Raw genomic sequence first — 23,070 nt, forward strand, 5'->3', positions numbered from 1 at the left:
TTTTATACATAAACTAAATGATATCGCCATCAATGACCTTAGATGGCAGGATGCCTGAAAACTTTAAGTCAATCAATCAATCAATCAAACTAAGAATGACTGATAGCTCTGTTATAGCATCATGCAGAGTGGTTCCCAACCTCCTGCAACTCCTCACTGAGATCCCGAGGGAACTCTCTCCACGGCAAAACCTACTCAAACAGCCCCATGCCAACATTTACCACAGAACTGTAGCTTCGCTTCGGCTTCAAGCCTGGAGACTGTCCAGCATCTCCGCACACAGAGGCTTTTCGCAACAATTTGCGAAAAGAATGACTGGACACCTCAGATGATCCACAGAGGCAGTCTACCAGGCAAAGTGGTCAAGTTTTCTGTGGTTGATGTCATGGAAAGGGTATCTCTCCCCCCTATGCTTCTGTTCCAACTATAGCAGAGTTCCTTGTACACCTACGGGAAGAAATGCTTCTCGGTTTCGGCAGTCAAAGGCTACAGCTCAGCCTTGAGTCTCGCCTTTAAACTGGAAGGAGTAGATATTTCCTCCTCGGAACTTTCTTTACTCATACGTAGTTATGAGCTTACTTGACTTCCTCCTTGGAACGTGGTTCAGGTCTTTCAATCTCTGAAGGTCCCCTTTATGAACTATTACGCCAGGCTTCAGATCGCCACCTCACGTTGAAGATGGTTTTCTACTGTCTTTGGCCTCGGCCAAGAGAGTCGGCGAACTGCATGGTCTATCTCCTGACGTCTCTCACTCCAGGAGATTGGGAGAAGTAACCCTCAGCTACGTCCCCGAGTTCATTGCTAAGGCTAAAAATCCAAGAGTCTTTACTCTAGGTTTGACTCATTCCGGATAGAGAGTCTTCGTTCTGTAACCAAAGATCCAGACTAACTCTTACTCTGTCCAGTAAGGAGTCTGAGGTGTTACTTAAAAAAAATGGTAACAGGTTGCCCCCGTGTTCAAGAGCTTATCGTTAGCACAGGGAAGGTCAAGAGAAGGGTCACGAGAAATACCATTTCTTCATGGATCAGGAAGGTGATTGAGAGAGCTCTCAATCCAGACCCTCCTCTGTCCAAACAACCAAGAGCTCATGACGTCAGGGGCATTGAAAACAGCTCCGCAAAGCCTCAGCACAGCTGACCTCACCTCTCTGTAGGTAAGACTCATTTCCCTTGTGCTTCCTAAATATTGTAATAATACTGTATGTCCCTGATACCTCTTGGAGGCAGGGTATTGGGTATGTCTTACGAACTCTAGGTTTTGTACCTTAGGTCCTACGTTAAAGACAAGTCACATTGCTATTTGCTTTCACACCCAAGCTTCTGCAGGCCACTATTAGTGCATTACCCTATACTGTATTATCACTTGATTTTAGTAAGGGTAAGGTTCCTACTACTATCGATCACAGGTTGAGGAAGAGAAAACCCGGGGTCATAGCCAAGGTCGGTTGGTGAGGACTTCCTCCCTCCTAAGAGTAAGTCACCCCTATAAATAGTGGAGGGTTTGTATTTACGCCTGAACAAATAACGAATTTGGAAGTAATTTGTATTTTTGCTAGCATACAAACCTGGAGCTATTTATACAAATTGGCTCTCCACCCTGTCCCCCAAGAGGTTCTGCCAGAAAGCAAAATGGTTGCTCATCCGTGAGGTGCGAGTGAGCTGGGTAGCCGGACTACCCCACCCCCACCTGCTAACTAGCAGATGGGGTAGTTATCCCTCACTAATATTATCTTGGCTCGTCTTTCAGCTACGCCGAAGGTAATACAGTAATACCTTGAGATACGAGCGACCCAACATATGAGAAAATTGTGATACGAGAAGAGTTCTGAGCAAATATCTATTCAAGAGATACGAGGAAAAATTTGAGATACGAGGTACAGTAGTTCCCTATGAGGCTGCCAGGTGGTGTGAGAGGCTGATCATGAGGAGAGCATCACTCGGTCTTTCCCGTCGGATCTCCGTCACGTAAAGTTATCTCCGAGCATCGGCCGTATTGTTTGCTTTTTTACGTTTTTTTGCGTGAATCATTGCAGAATTAAGTGAATAAACAATGGGTGCAAAGGAAGCGAGTGCAAACAAGGGTAGTGAGAAGAAAAAGCGTATGATGACAATAGAGATGAAGCATGAAATAATCGCAAAACATGAAAGTAGCGTAAGAGTGACAGCTGGCGCGCCATTACGAGTGGAGTAAGTTGACTATATGTACCATCCTCAAGCAGAAGGAGGCTATAAAGAACACCAAGCCTTCCAAAGGAGTAACCATCCTTTCCAAGCTCTGTAGTGATATTCACGATGAGATGGAGAGGCTTCTTCTGATTTGGATAAAGGAGAAACCGTTGGCGGGAGATAGCATGACCGAAACTATCATGCGCGAGAAGGCCAGTCGAATCTACGAAACTTGAAGGGGAAGCAAGCAGCCAAGAAAGGGGAGACTTCGACGCCAGTAGAAACCTTCAAAGCCAGTTGTGGCCGGCTGGGTAATTTTAAGTAAAGGACTGGGATACACTCGGTTGTGAGGCATGGGGAAGCAGCCAGTTCCGACGCGGAAGCCGCGGCTGACTCCGTCACAACCTTTGCCTCGGTTATTGCCCAACATGGCTTCATCCCTCAACAAGTCTTTAACTGCGATGAATCTGGCCTTTTCTGGAAGATGCCCAGGAGGACTTTCATCACGGCAGAGAAGAGATTACCGGGCTATAAACCCATGAAGGACCGGTTAACTCTAGCCTTGTGTGCCAATGCAAGCGGTGACTGTAAGGTCAAGCCACTGCTGGTGTACCACTCGGAAAACCCACATGCTTTCAAGAGCCAAAGGATCTTGAAAGAGAACCTGCAAGTGATGTGGCGCGCTAGTGCTAAGGCTTGGGTTACCCGACATTTCTTCACAGAATGGGTTAATCTGTGCTTTGGTCCGGCAGTCAAAAAATATTTGGGTGAGAAAAACCTGCTATTGAAATGTCTCTTGGTCCTCGACAATGCCCTTGGTCACCCTCCTGGTATCAAAGAGGACATTTTTGATGAATTCCAGTCCATCAAGTTCCTTTATCTCCCGCCCAACACCATGCCACTCCTCCAGTTCATGGACCAACAAGTTATTTCCAACTTTTAAAAACTGTACACATAGCATTTGTTCAAGAAATGCTTCGATATCACAGACAACCCCAATCTCACCCATCGGGAATTTTGGAAAGAACATATCAACATCGTCCATTGTTTGAAAATTATAGACAATGCATGGCAGAGTGTCACAAGACGTACTCGTAATTCAGTGTGGAAGAAATTGTGGCCAGCTTCCGTCGCTGAGAGGGACTTGCCAGTGGTGACTGTAAGGTCAAGCTACTGCTGGTGTACCACTTGGAAAACCCATGTGCTTTCAAGAACCAAAGGATCTTGAAAGAGAAACTGCAAGTGATGTGGCGCGCTAGTGCTAAGGCTTGGGATACCCGACATTTCTTCACAGTATGGGTTAATCTGTGCTTTGGTCCGGCAGTCAAAAAATATTTGGCTGAGAAAAATCTGCTATTGAAATGTCTCTTGGTCCTCGACAATGCCCCTGGTCTCGAAGAGGACATTCTTGATGAATTCTGGTTGATCAAGGTCCTTTATCTCCTGCCCAACACCATGCCACTCCTCCAGTTCATGGACCAACAAGTTATTTCCAACTTTAAAAAACTGTACACGTAGCATTTGTTCAAGAAATGCTTCGATATCACAGACAACACCAATCTCACCCTTCGGGAATTTTGGAAAGAACATTTCAACATCGTCCATTGTTTGAAAATTATAGACAATGCATGGCAGTGTCACAAGACGAACTCGTAATTCAGCGTGGAAGAAATTGTGGCCAGCTGCTGTCGCTGAGAGGGACTTTGAAGGGTTCGATACAACAGACCCTGATGACCCCGAACCTGTTGTGATGGATGAAATCGTGCCTCTTGGAAAGTCCATTGGCTTGGAGGTAGACGAGGAAGACGTGAACGACCTTGTCGAGGAGCATCAGGAAGAGCTCACGCCATAGGAATAGGTCGAGCTGTAGGAGATGACACATTCCAAGGTGTTGCAGGAGCTCAGTAGCGAGGAGGAGGTAGAAGACGAGAGCCGCCTTTCTACGGCAGAAATCAAAGACATGTTAGCGAAGTGGCAGTAGTTTTCTAATTTTGTGGAAAAGAGGCACCCGGACAAGTTGGCGAGTGGTCGTGCGTTAGCCTTGCGTGACGACACTTGCGTACGTCATTTTCGCAACATATTGAAGGGGAGACAAAAACAAACATCCTTAGATAGGTACCGTTTAAAAAGGCCGTCAAAAAGTGCAGGTGAGAGAGAGGCAAAAAGAGCCAAGCTGGAAGAAGAAGAGTAAAAAAATGAAAATGAAAACAAAATGTAGAATTAAGTTTAGTGTAACGTAAGATTAACATTTTATTTTTAAGTGTGTGTACAGTAAGCTAATTTTAAACATTTAAACTTACCCGCTGGTTATATATAATAGCTTTATTCTTCTGACCGGCAGAAAATTCAAAGCTCGCGGCAATCGCACAGGTATTCCAAGTATACACTAGCGCCACCACGGAGCTAGGTCGAACTATCCCTCCTAGTATCAGATTTTCTTCTGCCGCCATATTGGCAAGAACTTTGGAAATTCAGTCGCCGTTTATCAGGAATTAACAGTGTTCTTGGTGATGTACAGTTGTTTATTGGTTTTGACTTTCGCAATTATTGGACTCGCTTACGGATTCTCTTGAATATCTATTGAATTGGATTATTTGGATTATTTTTTTACCCTTGCTTGATTTTGTTCTCTCTATTTTCATTTCAAAATGGCTGACCCCTCCCCTTCATATAAATAGGAAGTGCGTGAAAGGGTGTAAAACTCGGCTTCCAAAAGCTTCTGTTGATCCCCATACAATTTGCATTAAATGTAGGGGTAAAATTTGTAATTTTGAGGATAGATGTCAAGACTGTTTTGAATTATCCGAGAGTCGGTGGTTGGCTTATGATGTTACTCTCGTAAATTAGAAAGGTATAGAATCAGACGTAGCTCCTCTCGATCAAGGGATTTATCATTTTCAAATGTCATTGAACCTAATTCTTCCCCTGTATTGGTAGATCTTGAACCTAATCCTGTTCAATCTGAGCCAACAATGAAAGATATGATGACAGCGATCCAGGCTCTTGGTTCAAGGGTGGAATCGCTAGCAGCGGACAGAGATCATATTTTGTCCGAAGTTAATCTGCTAAAAAGTGGTAATATTAATATTGTTATTAATGTGTTCAGTAATGTGGAGGGTGCGTCTGCGGGTTCTTGTCGTTCACCTAGCCGTAGACCTCTTGCAAGCTCCCGAACCCATGTGAGAAGTAAAGTCGAACGGCGAAAGGAAACGAGAGGCGTCATCAGTCGCGCAGACATATCTTCGAGCGTTCCTGTTGTCTCTATGTCACAGATCGCTCACCCTCACCATGGGAAAGGTAAGGTTAGTTTTTTATCCTCATCCTCGGATAAAACTACGCATGGCAAAGTCTGGCGTCAAGCTTCCAGACCCCTTAAAAGAAAGGCGGATGAAGGCGCGCAGCGACGCGATCCATCACCGCAAGCGCCTGGCTCTAGCCATTGGGATTCGCCAGAGCGCTTTCAATTGCCTACTCAATGCTCTCCTCCTAAACGGACTAACAAAAGGTCGGAAATTTACAGGATAATTCAGACTGAGTCAGAGATTATTCCTGAGCCTGGTGTTGCTTTGCATGCACCACCGCTTCCATCAGACTGGATTCCATCTCCCGCTTATGTGGAGCGTTATGAGAGTGACGAAGAGGGAGAATTCGCTATGGAAGTTGCGACTCCTGTTTCGCCGAAATCTGATCCTAAGTGGTCTATGCTGCTTGACATGAAGCAGCAACTATCAACTTTTATGCATTCTTATCAGCCCGCGTTCAACAAAGTGTTTGTTCGTCATGATTCTGATCGTGACGCGATGTCGCACAGACGGCCTACCTTTGCACGCGATGTTGATCAGGGTGATAGAACTGCTTCAACTAAGTCTGCTAGTACTCATAGAGTACCTATTTCCCTTAACAGCAAACGTCAAATGAGTGAGCATGACGCCGAGAGTCATCATTCCAGGCGCGACGACAAGCGCCAGTCAGCTGAGCGCGAAGTTACGCGCCAGGCGCATGAACGTGACATGGTGCGCCTAGCAAAGCGCGACTTAAAACAAAAAGAATGTGACGTCGCATGTCAAGCAGACCATGACGCCAAACGTCAGTTGATTTCAGTACAGCATGCGCACGAACGTGACGCTAAGCACAACATTAGTGAGCGCCAAATAAGTAAACAAACTGAACGACTTGATCGCGCGCAACGCGCGCCTGACGCCTGCGCTCGTGAGCGGCTCCTTTCAGAACTAGAAGCGATTACACCTGCTGCTATTATTTCTGAAGAGGATCATGATGATCATTCCTCCCTGGATGAGCCTTTGGACATTGCCTCAGAGGAGGAAGTTAACAAAACACCACAACATTCTGTTTATCTCGGGAAGATTATATTGATTTTCTCAGAATTATTTCCTGACAGCTTTACTCCTGTAGCTCCTCGCTCTCCTCCTCCAGAGTTTACAGTGGGATTATCATCGAAAACGTCAAGGTTCACTAAGATGGTTCTCTCACACTCTTCTAAGAGAACATTAAAATTAATGGAGAATTGGATGCAATCCAAGAGAGTTTCAGGGAAGACGAACTTCTCTTTTCCTCCAGGCAAGTTAGCTTCCAAGTCTAGCATTTGGTATGAAACAGGTGGTGTCCTAGGCTTGGGAGTTCCTGCCTCTGCTCAGGGCGACTTCTCGAGTTTGGTAGACTCTTCTCACCGCTTAGCTATGTGAAGAACGAAGATCTTATGGTCCATATCTGAGTTTGACCATCTTCTCAAGGGCATATATAGAGGTTTTGAAGTTTTTAACTCTTGACTGGTCTCTGGGTACCTTGGGAAAGAAAGTCTGCTTTAAAGGACCCTGAGACTCCTAATCTTATTCATATAATGTCCTGTATGGAGAAAGCTGTAAGAGATGGTTCAAATGAATTGGCAGCCCTATTCACAGCCGGAGTTGTTAAGAAGAGAGAAACCATGTGCTCTTTTCTCTCTGGGAGTCACTCCATTCCAGAGGTCAGAGTTGCTCTATGCTCCTCTTTCTCCTTCCCTTTTCCCTCAGGAACTAGTAAAGGGGGTGGCTGCTGCCCTTACTCAAAAGGCTACTCACGACCTGGTCTCAAAATCGGCAAGGAAGGTTCTTCCAACGTCCTTCTCCACCCGTGTGTTTAAGGAGGATTCTACCTTCTCGTGAACAAAGTTTTTTCGTGGAAGGACAGCCGGTAGAGACAGCTTCAGATCCGATAGTAGAAGGACCAGAGCAAAGAGAGGTTCTAGGTCAGGCAGAAGCAGAGTCTGACTGCCTGCACCTTCAGACAGCAGGGGGGGGGGGGTTAGGTTAAGCAAATTTTGGCAGACCTGGAAGAAGAAGGGAGCGGACCCATGGTCCGTCCAAGTTTTAAAAAAGGGCTACAAAATCCCTTTCATCTCAAAACCCCCATTAATTTCAAACTTGGTGGATCTTTCTCCCAAATACAAGGAAGAATCAAAGAGGCAGGCCATGCAGCTTCAAATGTCTCTCTTGCTAGAGAAGGCGATAGAGAGGGTACGGGACGTAAAATCACCAGGCTTCTACAACAGGCTGTTCCTGGTTCCCAAGAACTCGGGAGGATGGAGGCCAGTCCTGGACGTAAGTGCCCTCAACAACTACTTCCAGAAGACAAAGTTTACGATTGTTACGATCCTCGTGGGGATTGAACCAGATTCTTTTGAATTGATTAATGAAATTAGGATTTCTCGACCACTACACACATTGAAACAAAAGGAAATATAGAAAGAAAACTCGCAAAAGAAAACATAATTTTATTTACAACTAGTCAAAGATCAATGTTTCTTGATTGAGTACTTAGGAAGCACTGAACTAAACAAAGAAAATCATCTGATGAAACTACACTCCAGCAACTAGGGGAACAGTCAAGATAGTAGACAAATAATAAAAAAAAAAAAAAAATAATACTCTTCACAGCAGCTCTCGACGGTTGACAGGAACGTAGATATTTCAGGTCTGGGCGTTTCACGGTTGGTAATAAAGGCAGGGGTCAACTCGTTTTGACATCTCGGACAAGGCTGGTCACGTCTGCATTCTGGTCCTTACGTCTTTTTTCCTTCCCTGTGCTTGTTCTCCCTCGTTCTCTCTCTCGTCCTCTCTCTCTCTCTCTCTCGTTCTACTTTTTGTACTCTCGCTCTATCTGTCGCACTCCCCTTCTCTCCTTCTCGTTGAAGTTTATATATCCCTGTATGGGAGGGGTTAACTATGGACAATTCCATATAAGGAAATTTTCTCCTTCATCCTTATTGGTTTTCCTTAGAAGCACGCCTCTTTGATAGCATCTTCACGAAGGCTGTGCTGGTGTAATCATGATCCATATGGCGCTGTAATTGAAGCGAGACGTGTTTACCTTCCGTTAATGTATATTCTTTGGCGACAACACTGCTCTCCTTGTCCTCTGGGTCCTCGGATTGCTACGAACAGACGATCGTTATGCCCAAGGTCTGCTGAACTAGGCACATCTAATAAATATCTTGATCTCCATCAGAGACAGTGACAGTTTCCAGTAAACACTAGCGGGACCTCCTCTGTCTCTTAAGAGTAGAAAATTCACATGTTTTAACATTTTGTATATTTTTCTATCTACCCATGACAACGATGGAATCCCAAAGTTCAGTTCTTGCGGCAGTAAGGAAAGGCGACTGGATGGTCTCTTTAGACCTCTAGGATGCTTATTTTCATGTTCCGATTCACCCGAGTTGCAAATGTTACCTAAGGTTTGTTTACAGGAAGGAAGTATTCCAATTTCGGACCTTATGCTTCGGCCTCACTACCGGCCCTCTGGTCTTCACAAAGATCATGATGAATGTGGCAAGCATACTCCACTCAAGAGGCATCAGAGCCTCCTTGTACTTGGATAATTGGCTACTAAGAGCCCCATCACTCAATTGCTGTCTGGAGGATTTGCGTGTGACAATGAGTCTGTCAGAGGAGCTAGGACTTCTGGTAAACGTAGAGAAGTCTCAATTGATCCCTTCACAGAAGATCCTTTATTTGGGGATGGAGATTCACAGTCTGACTTTTCAGGTTTTTCCATCACCCACAAGAATACAGTTAGCTCTCCTAAGGCTTTGTGCCTTTCTAAAGAAGAAATTTTGTTCAGTGAGGGAGTGGATGAGTCTCCTGGGAACCCTCTCTTCACTAGAACAATTTGTATGTCAGGGAAAGCTAAATTTACGACCCCATCAGTTCCATCTCAATTGCCATTGGAGCAAAGAGGACAGTCTTGACAAGGAGAGCATTCCTCTTACGGAACCGATGAAAGAGTGCCTTTGTTGGTGGAACAACAAAAATAGGCTCCAGGAAGGTCTCTCTTTGGAACAAAAGAGCCCAGACCTTGTGTTGTTTTCCGACTCCTCGGACTCGGGGTGGGGAGCAACGCTAGGAAAGTCAGAGATTTCAGGTCTGTGGACAAATCAACAGCTAAGTCTCCACATCAACCAAAAGGAACTGTTAGCAGTCCTGTTGGCTCTCAAGGGGTTCGAGAACCTAGTACTGAACAAAGTTATCCAAATCAATGCGGACAATACCACAGCTTTGGCATACATAGGGAAGCAAGGGGAACCGCATTCCAGGCCTCTTTACGAGTTAGCAAAAACTCTTCTCGTTTGGGCACATCAAAGAAAGATATCCCTGTTAACAAGATTCATTCAAGGAGAAAAGAAAGTGAAGGCAGACAGCCTCAGCAGGAGGAATCAAGTTTTCCTCACAGAGTGGACACTGCATCTAGATGTATGCAAGAAACTTTGGCGGATTTGGGATTGCCCCCTTATAGATCTATTCGCAACCTCCAAAAACAAAAGACTAGAGAATTATTACTCCCTAGTTCCGGATCTCGAAGCGTCACACATAGACGCATTCCTGATGGACTGGTCACACCTAGATGTGTACGCTTTTCCTCCATTCAAAGTGCTGCACAGAGTACTACAAAAGTTAGTGTCTCACGAGGGAACCAGATTGACGTAAATAGCCCCCTTCTGGACGTCAAGAGGTTGGTTCACAGAGGTACTGGAATGGATGGTGGATGTTCCAAGAAGCTTGCCATTGAGAATAGATCTTCTCAGACAACCCCACTTAGCAAGGAACCATCTAAACCTCTCAGCTCTACGTCTGACTGCCTTCAGACTATCGAAAAACTCGCAAGATCTAGAGGATTTTCGAAGGAGGCGGCCAAGGCTATTGCTAGAGCAAGGAGAACTTCAACTATCAGGGTTTACCAATCCAAGTGGGAAGTTTTTAGAGCGTGGTGTAAAACAAACTCAGTTTCTTCATCCAGTACCTCTGTAGCTCAAATTGCCGATTTCTTTTTAGAGCCTAGAAGAAAGCACAATTTCTCCTCCTCAACCATTAAGGGGTACAGGAGTATGTTGGCAGAGGTCTTTAGGCATAGACATTTAGACCTCTTGAATAACAAGGACCTTCAGGATCTCCTTAGATCCTTTGAAACCTCTGAGAAACGTCAACAGGATTCACCAGCCTGGAATTTGGACTTGGTTTTAAAATTTCTTATGAGTGACAGATTCGAACCCTTGAACTCTGCTTCTTATAAAGATCTGACTTTAAAGACTCTATTTTTAGTAAGCTTAGCGACAGCTAAAAGGGTCAGTGAGGTTCATGCTTTTAGCAAAAACATTGGCTTTAGAAACTTGAAAGCTATATGCTCCCTGCAGCTTGATTTTCTAGCCAAAAATGAACGTTCTTCTAACCCATGGTCAAAATCTTTTGAAATTGCTAACCTCTCTGATTTGGTGGGTGACGAAATAGAGAAGGTTCTTTGTCCTGTTAGAGCACTAAGGTTCTATATAGACAGGACTAAAGGTTTAAGAGGCAGTTCAGAGGCTCTTTGGTGTGCCGTCAAAAAGCCTGCTTTACCTATGTCTAAAAATGCCTTATCATATTTCATAAGACTTTTAATTAAAGAAGCTCACACACACTGTGGTGAGGCAGATCTTAAGCTCTTAAAAGTTAAGACTCATGAAGTTAGAGCTGTGGCAATTTCTGTGGCTTTTAAACAAAATCGTTCTCTGCAAATTATAATGGATACAACGTTTTGGAGAAGTAAATCTGTATTCGCATCACATTATTTAAAATGTGTCCAGACTCTCTATGAGGACTGCTACACTTTGGGTCCATTCGTAGCAGCGAATGCAGTAGTAGGTGAAGGATCTACCACTACACTCCCTTAATCCCTAGTACCCTTTTCCCCTCTTGGAACTTGTATATATTTTTAGGATTGGAGGAAATTGTTAGACAATCTTCCGCAATCTTTGATTTAGTCAGGTGGTTATTTTGTTCCTTGAGAGTGCCCGGAACAAGGGTATTAGTTGAGGTCCTGTCAGCATTAGGTTATTCACCGTTTGACAGATCCTAGAGTTCTTCAGCCCCCTGGGTGGATCGCTGGTTCTCAAAGGACAGCAGACTTATTAATGCAGAGAACCATTAAGGTCAGCTTCCTGAATAGGTACGAATCCTTAAGCTAAGTTTTTTTTAAACTCTTAAGTGAAATTCCATTAATCTCGCTGTCTCTGACCCGCCACCAAGGGTGTCAATCGCTATTATATATAACTAGCGGGTAAGTTTAAATGTTTAAAAATTATTTTTTCATAAAATAAATTTTTGAACATACTTACCCGCTGGTTATATAACTTAAAATCCCCCCCTTCCTCCCCACTAGAAACCTATGGGCATGGAAAATCTGATACTAGGAGGGATAGTTCGACCTAGCTCCGTGGTGGCGCTAGTGTATACCTGGCATATCTGTGCGATTGCCGAGAGTTTGGAATTTTCTGCCGGTCAGAAGAATAAAGCTATTATATATAACCAGTGGGTAAGCACGTTCAAAAATTTATTTTATTATGAAAAAATAATTTTCATTTAAGTTAAATTTAAAGTTGAATTTAAAGTTAAGGTTATGTTACGTAGTGTTACAAAAGTGTTGCGTACCGAACGTGTTGCCGTCAAGTCTCTCTCCTCCCCTTTCTCTCTCCTTCCTCCTCCTCCACACACACACCGCCATTAGCCGCTGCCGTCTTCCTCGAAGGTAAGAACTCCATAATAATGTTACATTTCATAACCAGTTTATAGCCTTTGTTATTTTGTCAGCATAGGACGTTGATTACAACAGTTAAAAACAAGTTTTTCCTCTGTAATATACTGTTTTTAGGGTTTTATCAGAGGGTGGGAACGGATTAATTTGTTTTCAGTATTTTATATGGGAAAAATTCATTTGAGATACAAGGAAATTGAAATACGAGCTCGGTCCCGGAACGGATTAAACTCGTACCTCAAGGGGTTACTGTACCCCTATAAATAGCTCCAGGTTTTGTATGCTAGGAAAAATACAATTTACCTCCAAATTTGTTATATTTGGCAAGTCATGAATGTTACCTAGCTACAATTACTGTTACTATTCTCTTTCAGCAATGTCATCATTAATTTTAGTATTCTACTTTACTCGGCAAGCATAATGTGGTAAAGACGTTTGTTAAAAATATGAAAACAATTCAAATTGAGAGTGCAGGTAGAACTGTTAAGCATCCTATAATTTTTTTTTTTTTGCATTATGTTTATTTCAACTTCTAATGAAATTGTACAGTATTTTGTGAAGCACTGCATAGAGAGAGTTTAGACTTTTACAAGAAATTATGTTGATATTTATGGTCCATAAGAATTGTTAGAATTGCTTAATGAACTGAGATAGTTTAGCTTGCAGTATGATAACCAAAGTTTTTTTTATTATATTTTTATGTTGACCAAAATTTTTATATATTGATTCGGTTTTGCTTTATTGCAGATGATCAACAATGCTTGTGCTACTCAAGCTATTCTTTCAGTTTTGTTGAATACCAAACATGCAGATGTACAGCTGGGTCCCACACTATCAGAATTCAAGGAATTCACACAGACTTTTGATGCCCATATGAAAGGATTGGCCCTCTCAAACTCCGATACCATTCGTAATGTTCACAATTCCTTTGCTAAGTAAGTCTTAAAAGTGTTTCTTTTGTTTTCTTAGTATGGTTTACCTAATTTTCTGCTAATATTTCCATTAATGCTCATCATATCTTATCGGGCCAACATTGTATCCATTGCAGTGGTCTGATTACATTTGTAGAGGTCCAAATCTGTACGGATTGGTAATGTTCACGTCCACGAAGTATGCGGTCCATTGTTTGGTTGGGATGTCCACATGGGCACTCGACAGAGGGGGCGAGACCCCACCTATGAAGATTATCTCTAGTCCTTCCCACTCTAGCTCTTGCACGATTAAGAGTAACCCAATCCTCTCCACATAGGTTTGTTCCATGGGGAAGAGATTAACACATGGATTCTGGATGGCCTCACCAGGTGGCCAGTGGTCTGTTTATCTCCAACGTAACACCTGAATCCATTACCGCTAATACTGCCTCTAGTACTTTTACTGTGGTTATCTGCATTGGCTGTTTTATAGAACCTAGGTGATCAGTAAATACATTGATAGAAGTAGGTGTGCTTTTAAGACCTCTTTAGTTGGATCCAAGAAACAAAGTCAAGATTATCCTTAGAGGTTATAAGTCAAATAGGAATTTAACTTTGGTAATGATTAATGAATCATGAGAAAAGAAACATATGTGCAGGGTGAAGTGAAGTCAGATGGAAATTCAATCTTCAATGATAACTTTTATATTAGGTGATGAAAAAATTTATATTTGTTATGCATATCTTGCTAATTATGCTGTGTGCAAAGTGAAGTCAAGTTATACATCAGAGGTCAAGGGTCAAATAAGAATTTAACCTAGGTATGACTTTCATTCTACCCTTTCTCGATTATTGTTCTCTTGTCTGGTCATCAGCTGCTGATTCTCATCTTAATTTGTTGGACAGGAACCTACGGTCTGTTAAATTTCTTATTCCTGATCTAGATATTAATCTCTGGCATCATCATTCATTTGGTTCTTTATTCATGTTCCATAAGATTTTTTATAATTCTGACCATCCTTTACATTCAGAACTTCTTGGAGAGTACCATCCTGTTCATAATATTAGGTATGCTGTTAATTCTAATAGTCAGGCCTTCTCTATCATTAGGCTCAATACTACACAGTATTCTGGAAGTTTTATTCCTTACTGTGACCAAGTTGTGGATTGATCATCCTAATTTGGTGGTTGAATTGGTAGAGCTTCTTAAGTTCAAACTTGCAGCAAATGTTTTGATGTTGAACAGCCTGACATAGGTCTCTCTTCTATGAATTAGTTCATATAGGAAAAAATCAGTTTTATTATTACTGTTCTTAAAATATTTTATTTTAATTGTTCATTCTCATATAGTTTAGGTCGTTATATTCTTTTCCTTACTGGGCTACTTTTCCCTGTTGGAGCCCTTAGTCTTCTAGCATCCTGCTTTTCCAACTAGGGTTGTAGCTTAGCTAGTGATAATGTTTTAATAATAATAATGCTGGTGAAAAATATATTTGATTTGACACTAGATGCAAACCTGACACTCTTTACATAGGAGTATTATTTCGGCAATAGCTGAAACTAGCCAGTAAAGTTTTGCGAGGTGTAACTACCCTCTGCAAGTTAGCGGGAGGGGAGGTAGCGTGGTAACCCACCACCCCGCTCACTCCAGCACTATTTCAGCTCAGTAGAGTAAAGACTTAGTCTTTATCTCCCGTTAAACCCTTGAAATGATTTAAGATTAAAAGTGACTAGCCTAAAGTTTGAAAAAGTCTTTTTTTTCTTTTAGAGTTACCTTTCTTTGGGGCTCACAGGTTCCCTGTGCATGGAAAGGTAGCAAGATGTCGTACGGTTGGGCACACGAAGGGAGCAGACACCCTCTCTAGGGGTTGAATTATCCCCCTGAGACTCCGAAGGGCAACATAAAGACATGCGCCCGCTCAACCATTTTGTCCTCTGCTTCTGCTCGCCCCGGCATTCGCTCTGATTTGGCGGGCAGGCAGACCGGAGCAGTTGCTGACAAGGACTCCTGGGAGGAACTTGTTGGGCAACCCCTTCGGCATGAACCTAGAAACAAGATTTGACTACGTTTCACAAGCAACACTCGATGCCGACCATTAACTTGAACAAACCTTGTTGACAAGTCGATCGTCCCGTACAAGGGAAAGATCCCCCCACCAGCCACTATTCAGAAATCTTTCCACTTGCGGGGAGAATTGCCAACAGCTGAAACAGGAGTTTGTTGCCTTTCCTGCCTGCAGGACTTCCTTTGCCTTGATGGTTTCCCTCTCAGGGGATTTGTCCTTTCCCCACCCTTGCTTTTTGGAGCAAACACTTTGGAGCTTGGCGACAAAGGAGTTAGGTGATTGCTTGAAGTTTCTGTTCATCACCCACATACCTTGAGGGTACAAAACAAGTCTCGTTGAACTTCCCTTTGGTGTCTTTGCTGCAGATGGTGACGACTACCAACCACTTGCAGCTGCCGCCTCTCTCATCGACGAGTCTCGTAGGCTTTAACTCTTCGTGGTTATTGCCGACATCATGCCTTTGGACACAACAAAGCTCTTAGAACTTTGTAAGGCCAGGTCCTTTTGGACATTGGCTTATGGGCTTCTACCTCTTTCGAGGGAGAAACTTCTTGTAGGCTATAACTCTTCAGGTTTTTTCTTACACCATGCCTCTTGGGGCCCAACGGAGCTCGTGTAGCTTTGTGAGGCTAAGCCTTTCGAGACCGGCACCTCGTGTTTCAATCTCTTACGAGGATTGAAACTCTTACGAGGGAGAAAGGCCAGCACAACCTTTTGCGTGCCCTTCCAAGGGGATGACAGGCTAATCATCAACCACCTGTGAGGATTAGGATGAGCATGAGTACTTTGCAGAGACCTTAGTTTTGCATAGAAGTCATGCGCAATATTGCACACCCATCTACTGAGCTCCAGCAAAGTGGGTGAGGAAGCTCTTCTGCCTGACAAAGGTCTGTGAGCAACTCAGGTTACTCACCTTAGTATCCATTGCGAGTTTGCACAAGCGCACGCTTCTTCAGTAGTGCACAGAGCTACAGTTTACTGTTTCCTCTAGCCCACACTACTTTGGTAGCATACAGAAATTCAGCTTACTGTTCGGTAGTGCGCAGAGCTTTAGCTTACTGTTGCCACAAGTGAGTGCTACTATTGTAGTGCCCACTTACTCACATTACCCGTATCTATCCTTGCAAGTAAGATTCAGTTCTTTCTTCGCTAGCATTAGATAGCATTTGCGTACACTCGCCAGCGTTCACTAATACTCACCAGCTCTCCCTAGCTGGTTGGCAAGCCTAAACAAACCTGCCTAGTGTTTGTGTACTTTGTGTTCTAGGCTATCAAACCCTTACATGGAAGACTACTCTTCTTCTTGGGAACTTCCCTTTCTATAGGAGGTTTACACAACTACAGGTGTTTGCTAAAACTCCATAAAAAGCTGAAATGAACTCCTTCAGTTGTGCATGCGCTCTTGTCAAAACAAAACTTGTGTTATTGCCGCAAATAAGGTTTACTACTAATTCCCTGCATCTGCCGCATGCCATTATTGTGCCCCTGGGCACAAGGAGTTCTCGTTAGATGCCAAATTTTGTGGAATATAATCCTTCTGGGTTATTTTTTGGGCTTGTTTCCCTATGGGAGGAGCACTTGCAGGGTTAATTTTTGCAAGCCTTTGCTATCAAGGGAGTAGTGTCAGCTTCTGCTTATTTTTATGAACTATAGCAAGTATGCCTACATGGCAGCCAGGCAAACGTTTTCAGTTTCTGCTTACGTTTACGAATGATAAGGAAGCCCCGCCCACAATGCAGGATGGCAAACATTTATTACCGATGTAGATATGATCGCTACGCTAGTTGTATGTATTTTTGTGGGTGCACCCACTCACGAACAAGTTAAAAATACTACAGCTAGTCAACGATCAAATTCTTTGAGCAATAATTTTGCGATTCGTTGCACATAGTGTACATTATTCCTGCAAGCAGGCTCAAGCTCATTTCCGAACACATACCCGGAGGCAAAGAAGTTACGCATGCACAACCATATGCAAGCATTGTGCATGCAAACAAGCAATCTTTCTTCCAACCAGGACTATAGTATATAACATAATACAATTTGAACTCCGTTATGATAAATCATTACTTTCGATGGCTATATTCCTTACGGGAAGTCAGGTTATACATTACCCTCCTACTAGATGTAGTGGGTTTACCCTCAAGTAGACTTCTTTCTTTCCAGGCAGTCCTTTCCTGACTTTTGGATTGGCCGTCTTAGTATTCAAAATACTTAGACACTGAAACACATAAGCAAATCTGTTCCTGGGAAGGGAACATTCGGAACTTATGCCAGTATTGCCGATCAGAAACAAAGAAATACTAACGTTTTCGTCGTTTATAAGGTATCTCTTTCTTAAGAAGGAGGCCTCGATGGCTAATGTTGATCAATGTGCTCCAATCAAGTTCTGGATGCAACAAGTCATTGACGGCGCCTCTATGTTCGTCCGACCTTTCTGGTCTGTGTTACTGGTTTGTGGATGAACTTAGGCATATATTACCTGTCCAACAATAGATTGAATATGTAGCCTTTGGAAGAAGTTGCGTGCAATAGGTTGTTAGCCACCAGTCTCTTGCCCAACAGTGATTGCTAAGGAGATTTGCTGTAATTGCAGCTTCCTCTGGGAAGTACTTGCTATTTTGGTATTTCCAATCTGTAAGCATACTTAACGACATCTCCCATGGTATTGGAGGCAGTTGAAGGACAGAATTTCCCCCTCCCCACCATTACATAGCAGTTGTTTGCAACTGGTTGCACTTCTCTACATCAATCAACTTGAGATGTTTACTTGCTAGGCAATCTCTCAGCCCGTAGGAGGGACTGGTGAGGATTAGCCTTTCGCTGAAAGTCACGGTTGCTTGTTCCTCTCAGTGGAACTTGCCATCCCTGTGGAGGGGAACAACAGTCATAATCCAGTAAGTATTGGCAACCCTACTGGGTAATTGGCTGACCAGGTATCCCAGAGCTCATCTCATTTTCTGATAAACCAAAGGGGGGAGATTATTTTCGTTGCGAACAAGTTGCTGGTACAACCCATCTCCCGCAGCCTTAATAGCCTTTCATGAGCTATTGACTCCTGCTGTAAGAGTGCATAACACTATCCGCTAGGCTTCTGAGGGACGCAGGTCGTACGAGAGTACTCTGGTCCATTCCACTTGGGTGTGAGCTTAGACCCGATTCTTGTGAGGAATTGTTGCTCAGTCTTGAGCACCCATTCACTGAGCACTAGCAAGGTAATGGGCCAGCTCCTTCGCCTGACATAGGTCTTAATGGGATGGCGCTTATTCCTATTTTTGTAGCGAACTCGCACGGTGGTGTTCCCAGTTGATCGCTTTTGTGAGGATTAATCATGCAATTTCCAGCTTCTTCTGCCTCTGGAAAGTTGAGTATTTATTCTTTACAGCGTATAATTTTTAGCTCCTGCTTCACAGTGAAATTAGAGTAATTTATTGTGTTTAGGAGCTTGGCCGGTCACCGGAGGCGCCATGGGCGCTGTCGTTCGTTATGCATGCTTTATTTAGTTAGTAGAGTGGCAATCCCAGTTGTAATAGCATTAATAAATTATGAAAGCTATTTAGGCATAATTATACTAGTAAAGATATATATAATTATGCATATATTTTCCTCTTCCTTATGTCGATCGTATACGTTAGAGTTCCGGCAATTTAGGTAACCGAGATCTCGCCCTGTGCTAGGCTACCTAGCTTACGCGCTTTAGTATACTTTCATACATTATCCCCGATTACCCTCGTGTATCGTTTTATCAATTCAACGGGAGATAGTATGTCTCCTAGAATTATATATATATAACTCGATACTCGTCTCCTGTGGAGATTTAAGGGTAATCCCTCCTTCCCTCTGGGTGCTGCCATAGGCGACAACCCTCTCTGGTCTTGCCATAGAGTAAATCACTCCGGCTTGACTAGGCTAGTTTTCTGTCTCCACCCTTGCCGGCGAGTATCCTGGCTTTGGTTTTTGACAGAACCTCAGAGTATTCAGTCTTTCTGCCGGCAGCCGAGCAGTAGGGTGAGTAGTCACTCCCCTGCCGGCTTACAGCTGCCGGCATAGTAGGCTAAGCCTCCCTAGGCTGCACCTGAAGTGGTAGTTTGATACTGCCACCTTCTCCCCTGCTGTCTAGAAGACTAGTCCTGTTTCGGCAGACCCTAGGCTGAAGAGTAAATATTCTTCTGCCGCCTAGGATGGTGCTGATACTGAAACAGTTTCTCCCATGTGGGGAAGTGGCGGCAATCCTGCCGCCTTCTTCCACACTTGATACAGGACCCTTTTCCTTGCCCCTCTGTCCTTTAGTGATAGCCTAGCCATCACAATCCTGTGGCCGGCGTCTTACATTCTCACCGCTTGCTGGGTAGATTGTGGTGCCAGCCGGGCTCCTACATCAACAGCTGTATAGCCACTCAGTCTTTTCCTCACGGACGCAAAGGCTCCGGGAAAGGTTGTGCTGGCTATGACGGCTGCCGGTGGGAGACCCCTTTACTGTCGAGTGTTCTTCAGTCCTCCCTTGGATTGCCATCCACATCCCCGAAGCCGGCAGTGACCGGCAATGTATTTTGTGGCTAGATGGAAGCTTGAATGACGCATTCTCCCCTTCCATTTGTACCTTCATTCTGGAGGAAGGCAGTAAGGTTAAGTACTTACACCCTTATTTATTGTTAACAAACATTTTAATAAACCAGCCCTTCACTCCATGCTTTCTCACTCTCTGTCGGCTAGTGCCGCCAGGTACTAACCCAGCCGGCAACATGCCGACTGGACCAGTGTCGTTAGGTACTAACCCAGCCGGTGTCACGCTGGCTGGACCGGTGCCGCTAGGTACTAACCAGCCGGCATGTCGTGCCGCCAGGTGCTAGCCTAGCCGGCAACATGACGGCTGAATTACAGTACTGTATATGATTATACAGTAGTCAGTATATTTGCAGGTTAGATATACTGCAGACAGAAAGCTATAAAATATATTATACAGTAGTTATTTTCCAACATACCTTGTGTTTCTTTGCACAGTCTATTGTTGAGACCAATCCTATATTGAAGGAAAAGATTTCCTTCAATACACTGATAGTTAATCAGTTAACAACTTACCCCACAATATTAAAGAGCTTAAGAAGGGTCGGTGTTAGTATACACTTATCTATCCCTAAAGGTTAGAACCCTTCTCCTTGAGTTTGCCTGAGTATGGAAACTCAATGACTTTAATTTTGGGGGAGGTCACAGCAATTGGCTGGACAGGAAACACAAGTATGTGTCTTTCCTATTTCCTTTCTAGCTTAACTATCCTAAGCTATAATGGTTAAAATATTAATATTAATATTTTGCATAATTTGCTTGTCATGTGAGATAAACAACCGCATACTCATTTAATTTTCCTCTCTTTACAGGAGGACCAAATGAAGTGCGACCTCATATTTTGCAACCACAGGAGTAAGGACTTCTGTGGTCACAAGGCATGCAGGTCTCACGCCCCCTGCACCAAAACTACCAAAACCCGGTGGTACTGGGACCCCAAGACTGCAACATATGCCGGACCTTGGTGACCGAACGTTTCGACGACCCCAAGTCAGCGGAGTCGAGGGATGCAGCACGAGCAAAGCTGCGCAGATGGGTACGAGTGTTCCAAAAGAACTCTACGGGACCGTACCTTCCTAATGAAAGAGTGCGCGACTTGCTGTTCTCAAAAGCGGGTATCAGAGCTGTCGTACCCCAAGCACGACCTGAACCCCCTGCGTCCAGATTGCCATCGAGACGGACATCAATGAGGCATTACAAGGCATGGACATCCACCTGGAGGAAAGGATGTCTGAAGTGTCCACGGACACTGAAAAGGATCTACAGTGAGCCCTTGCTACTTCGCGGTTCGACCATCGCGGATTCACCACTTCGCGGATTTTTTTCATAACCCATGTATATACATATATCGCGGATTTTCCGGAAATTTCTAAAATACCGCGATGTGACCGATGGTGCGAGATTGGAGAAAGTAAGGAAAATTGAATCATGATTGATTTTCAATATAAAAAACTTTGAGGAGCAACAAAGATATCATTTGTTAGAGAGATAGAGAGAGGTAAGGAATGGGAGGTAGTGAAAAGTAGCCCACAGAGAGAGAGAGAGAGGTAGAGAGAGAGAGCGAGAGAGAGAGAGAGAGAGAGAGAGAGAGAGAGAGAGAGAGAGAGAGAGAGAGGGAGAGAGAGAGAGATAGAGAGAGAGAGAGAGAGAGGGGGGGTGGTTTAAATGTAATAAACAAAAAATTTGATAGGTTATAACACATTGGTGCTTATGTAATATCAACTGTATACTGTAGACGGTTTGAATAAGTTAAGAAATTGTATAAACGATACTTTGTTAGTGTATTCGTACACTCTCGAGCGGCAGCTAGAAGTCAGCTGATCTAATCACAGCCAAAAGTAAAACAAAAAGAAGTCAACAATACTCGATTTTTAAAACACACCCGAAATTTAAAAACAAAAGTACACGCTTTCTTAATGTGCAATTAACTAATTAAAGAGTAGCAATTTTCTAGAATAAGATGAAGTTTCCCAAAAAATAGTGGTTTGCTGATGAAATCGGATGCCGTATTTTTAGCAAAGATTGAAATGGATGTAGACTCGTCATAATTTTTTCGTTTCGTATTTAATTGACACTAAGAAAACTAGTTTTAGTTTCTTCATCTAAATGTAAGTATTGTATAACAGGAGAGAGAGAGAGAGAGAGAGAGAGAGAGAGAGAGAATGAATCAGCTGTTGTAATCAAATGGCGTGTTTTTGTTTCGTGAGAATTTCATCGCCACGACTATAACAACAACATACTTTACTAAACTTTACAGTATTATACAGACTACTGTAATATGATAAAGTAAAATATTTGTAATCTATTTTATATGAAATGGGGCTTTTTTTTTTTTTTTAAATTTACATTTACGTATATAAAACAATCTCTCTCTCTCTCTCTCTCTCTCTCTCTCTCTCTCTCTCTCTCTCTCTCTCTCTCTCTCTTGTAAATTGTTTTCCTGCTTTGCTACGTATGTATGATTTTATATAGATACGGTAAATAATATTTGTAATAACATATTTTATAAAAGCTTTTACTGTAATATCATTATTTATCACTTTCATCATGCACGTTAAATGCCTTCGTTTGTTTACTGAGCGTACTTTATGATGCCGTCGTTTCAGGCGGCGTCATAAAGAAAAACATTTCATTTGGAAGTCCTAAGAAAAATTTAGTAAAACATTGGTAATAACAAAATCAACATATTGTACTGAATAATCAATATAATCGATGCAAAAACTAACCTATACACAGATGTGTAAATGCGTTTGTTTCTTCATTATGATCAGAGATAAACGTAAACAAAACATTGGTTGCCATTTTTTATCGTGCTTTTTGGCGTGTTTAGGAAACGCATGATATAAAGTCGCCTTTAATATTTGTGCCTGTTTTAGTTTAGGGTACTGTAGTACATGTGTAATGATTAGAATAGTTAATATTACATGTTTAAAACAAATGACGTAATATGTCATGTTGGTTGGAAGAACTAACCCTGGGATTTGCTGTAGTTATTCAAAATTGTAAACAGGACGTATAATGCAAACCTCGGCAAATTGACATTCTTTTTTAACGTCAACACATTGTCTCCTCGTGTGAAAGTTTGTGACGTCACCGGATGCAGGTGTCTTCCGATTCCGTCACGTGGCTAAATTAAAGCAAGCATACGATATATGTGATATCGATAATTTATTCAGTTCATATCTAAACTTCACCAGAATTGGTCATCTGGACCAACACAGCTTCCTCCAGTGATGGAGATGTTTAACTCTGTTGTTTTATAGAATAAAACTTAAAAACTATTAAGATGTATTCAGTTAATC

General features: G+C 42.9%; 1 protein-coding gene across 1 annotated transcript in view; it reads left to right on the top strand.

Annotated features, from left to right (window-relative positions):
- Uch-L5 (ubiquitin carboxy-terminal hydrolase L5) overlaps positions 1-23,070 on the top strand; it is a 225,393-nt gene that overhangs the window by 149,144 nt on the left and 53,179 nt on the right. Inside the window, exon 4 of the mRNA XM_068355135.1 lies at positions 12,976-13,163. Coding sequence (XP_068211236.1) covers positions 12,976-13,163 — 188 coding nt within the window. The remainder of the gene's footprint in view (positions 1-12,975; positions 13,164-23,070) is intronic.

This window comes from Palaemon carinicauda, chromosome 31, assembly GCF_036898095.1.
Source record: "Palaemon carinicauda isolate YSFRI2023 chromosome 31, ASM3689809v2, whole genome shotgun sequence".
Taxonomy (NCBI): domain Eukaryota; kingdom Metazoa; phylum Arthropoda; class Malacostraca; order Decapoda; family Palaemonidae; genus Palaemon; species Palaemon carinicauda.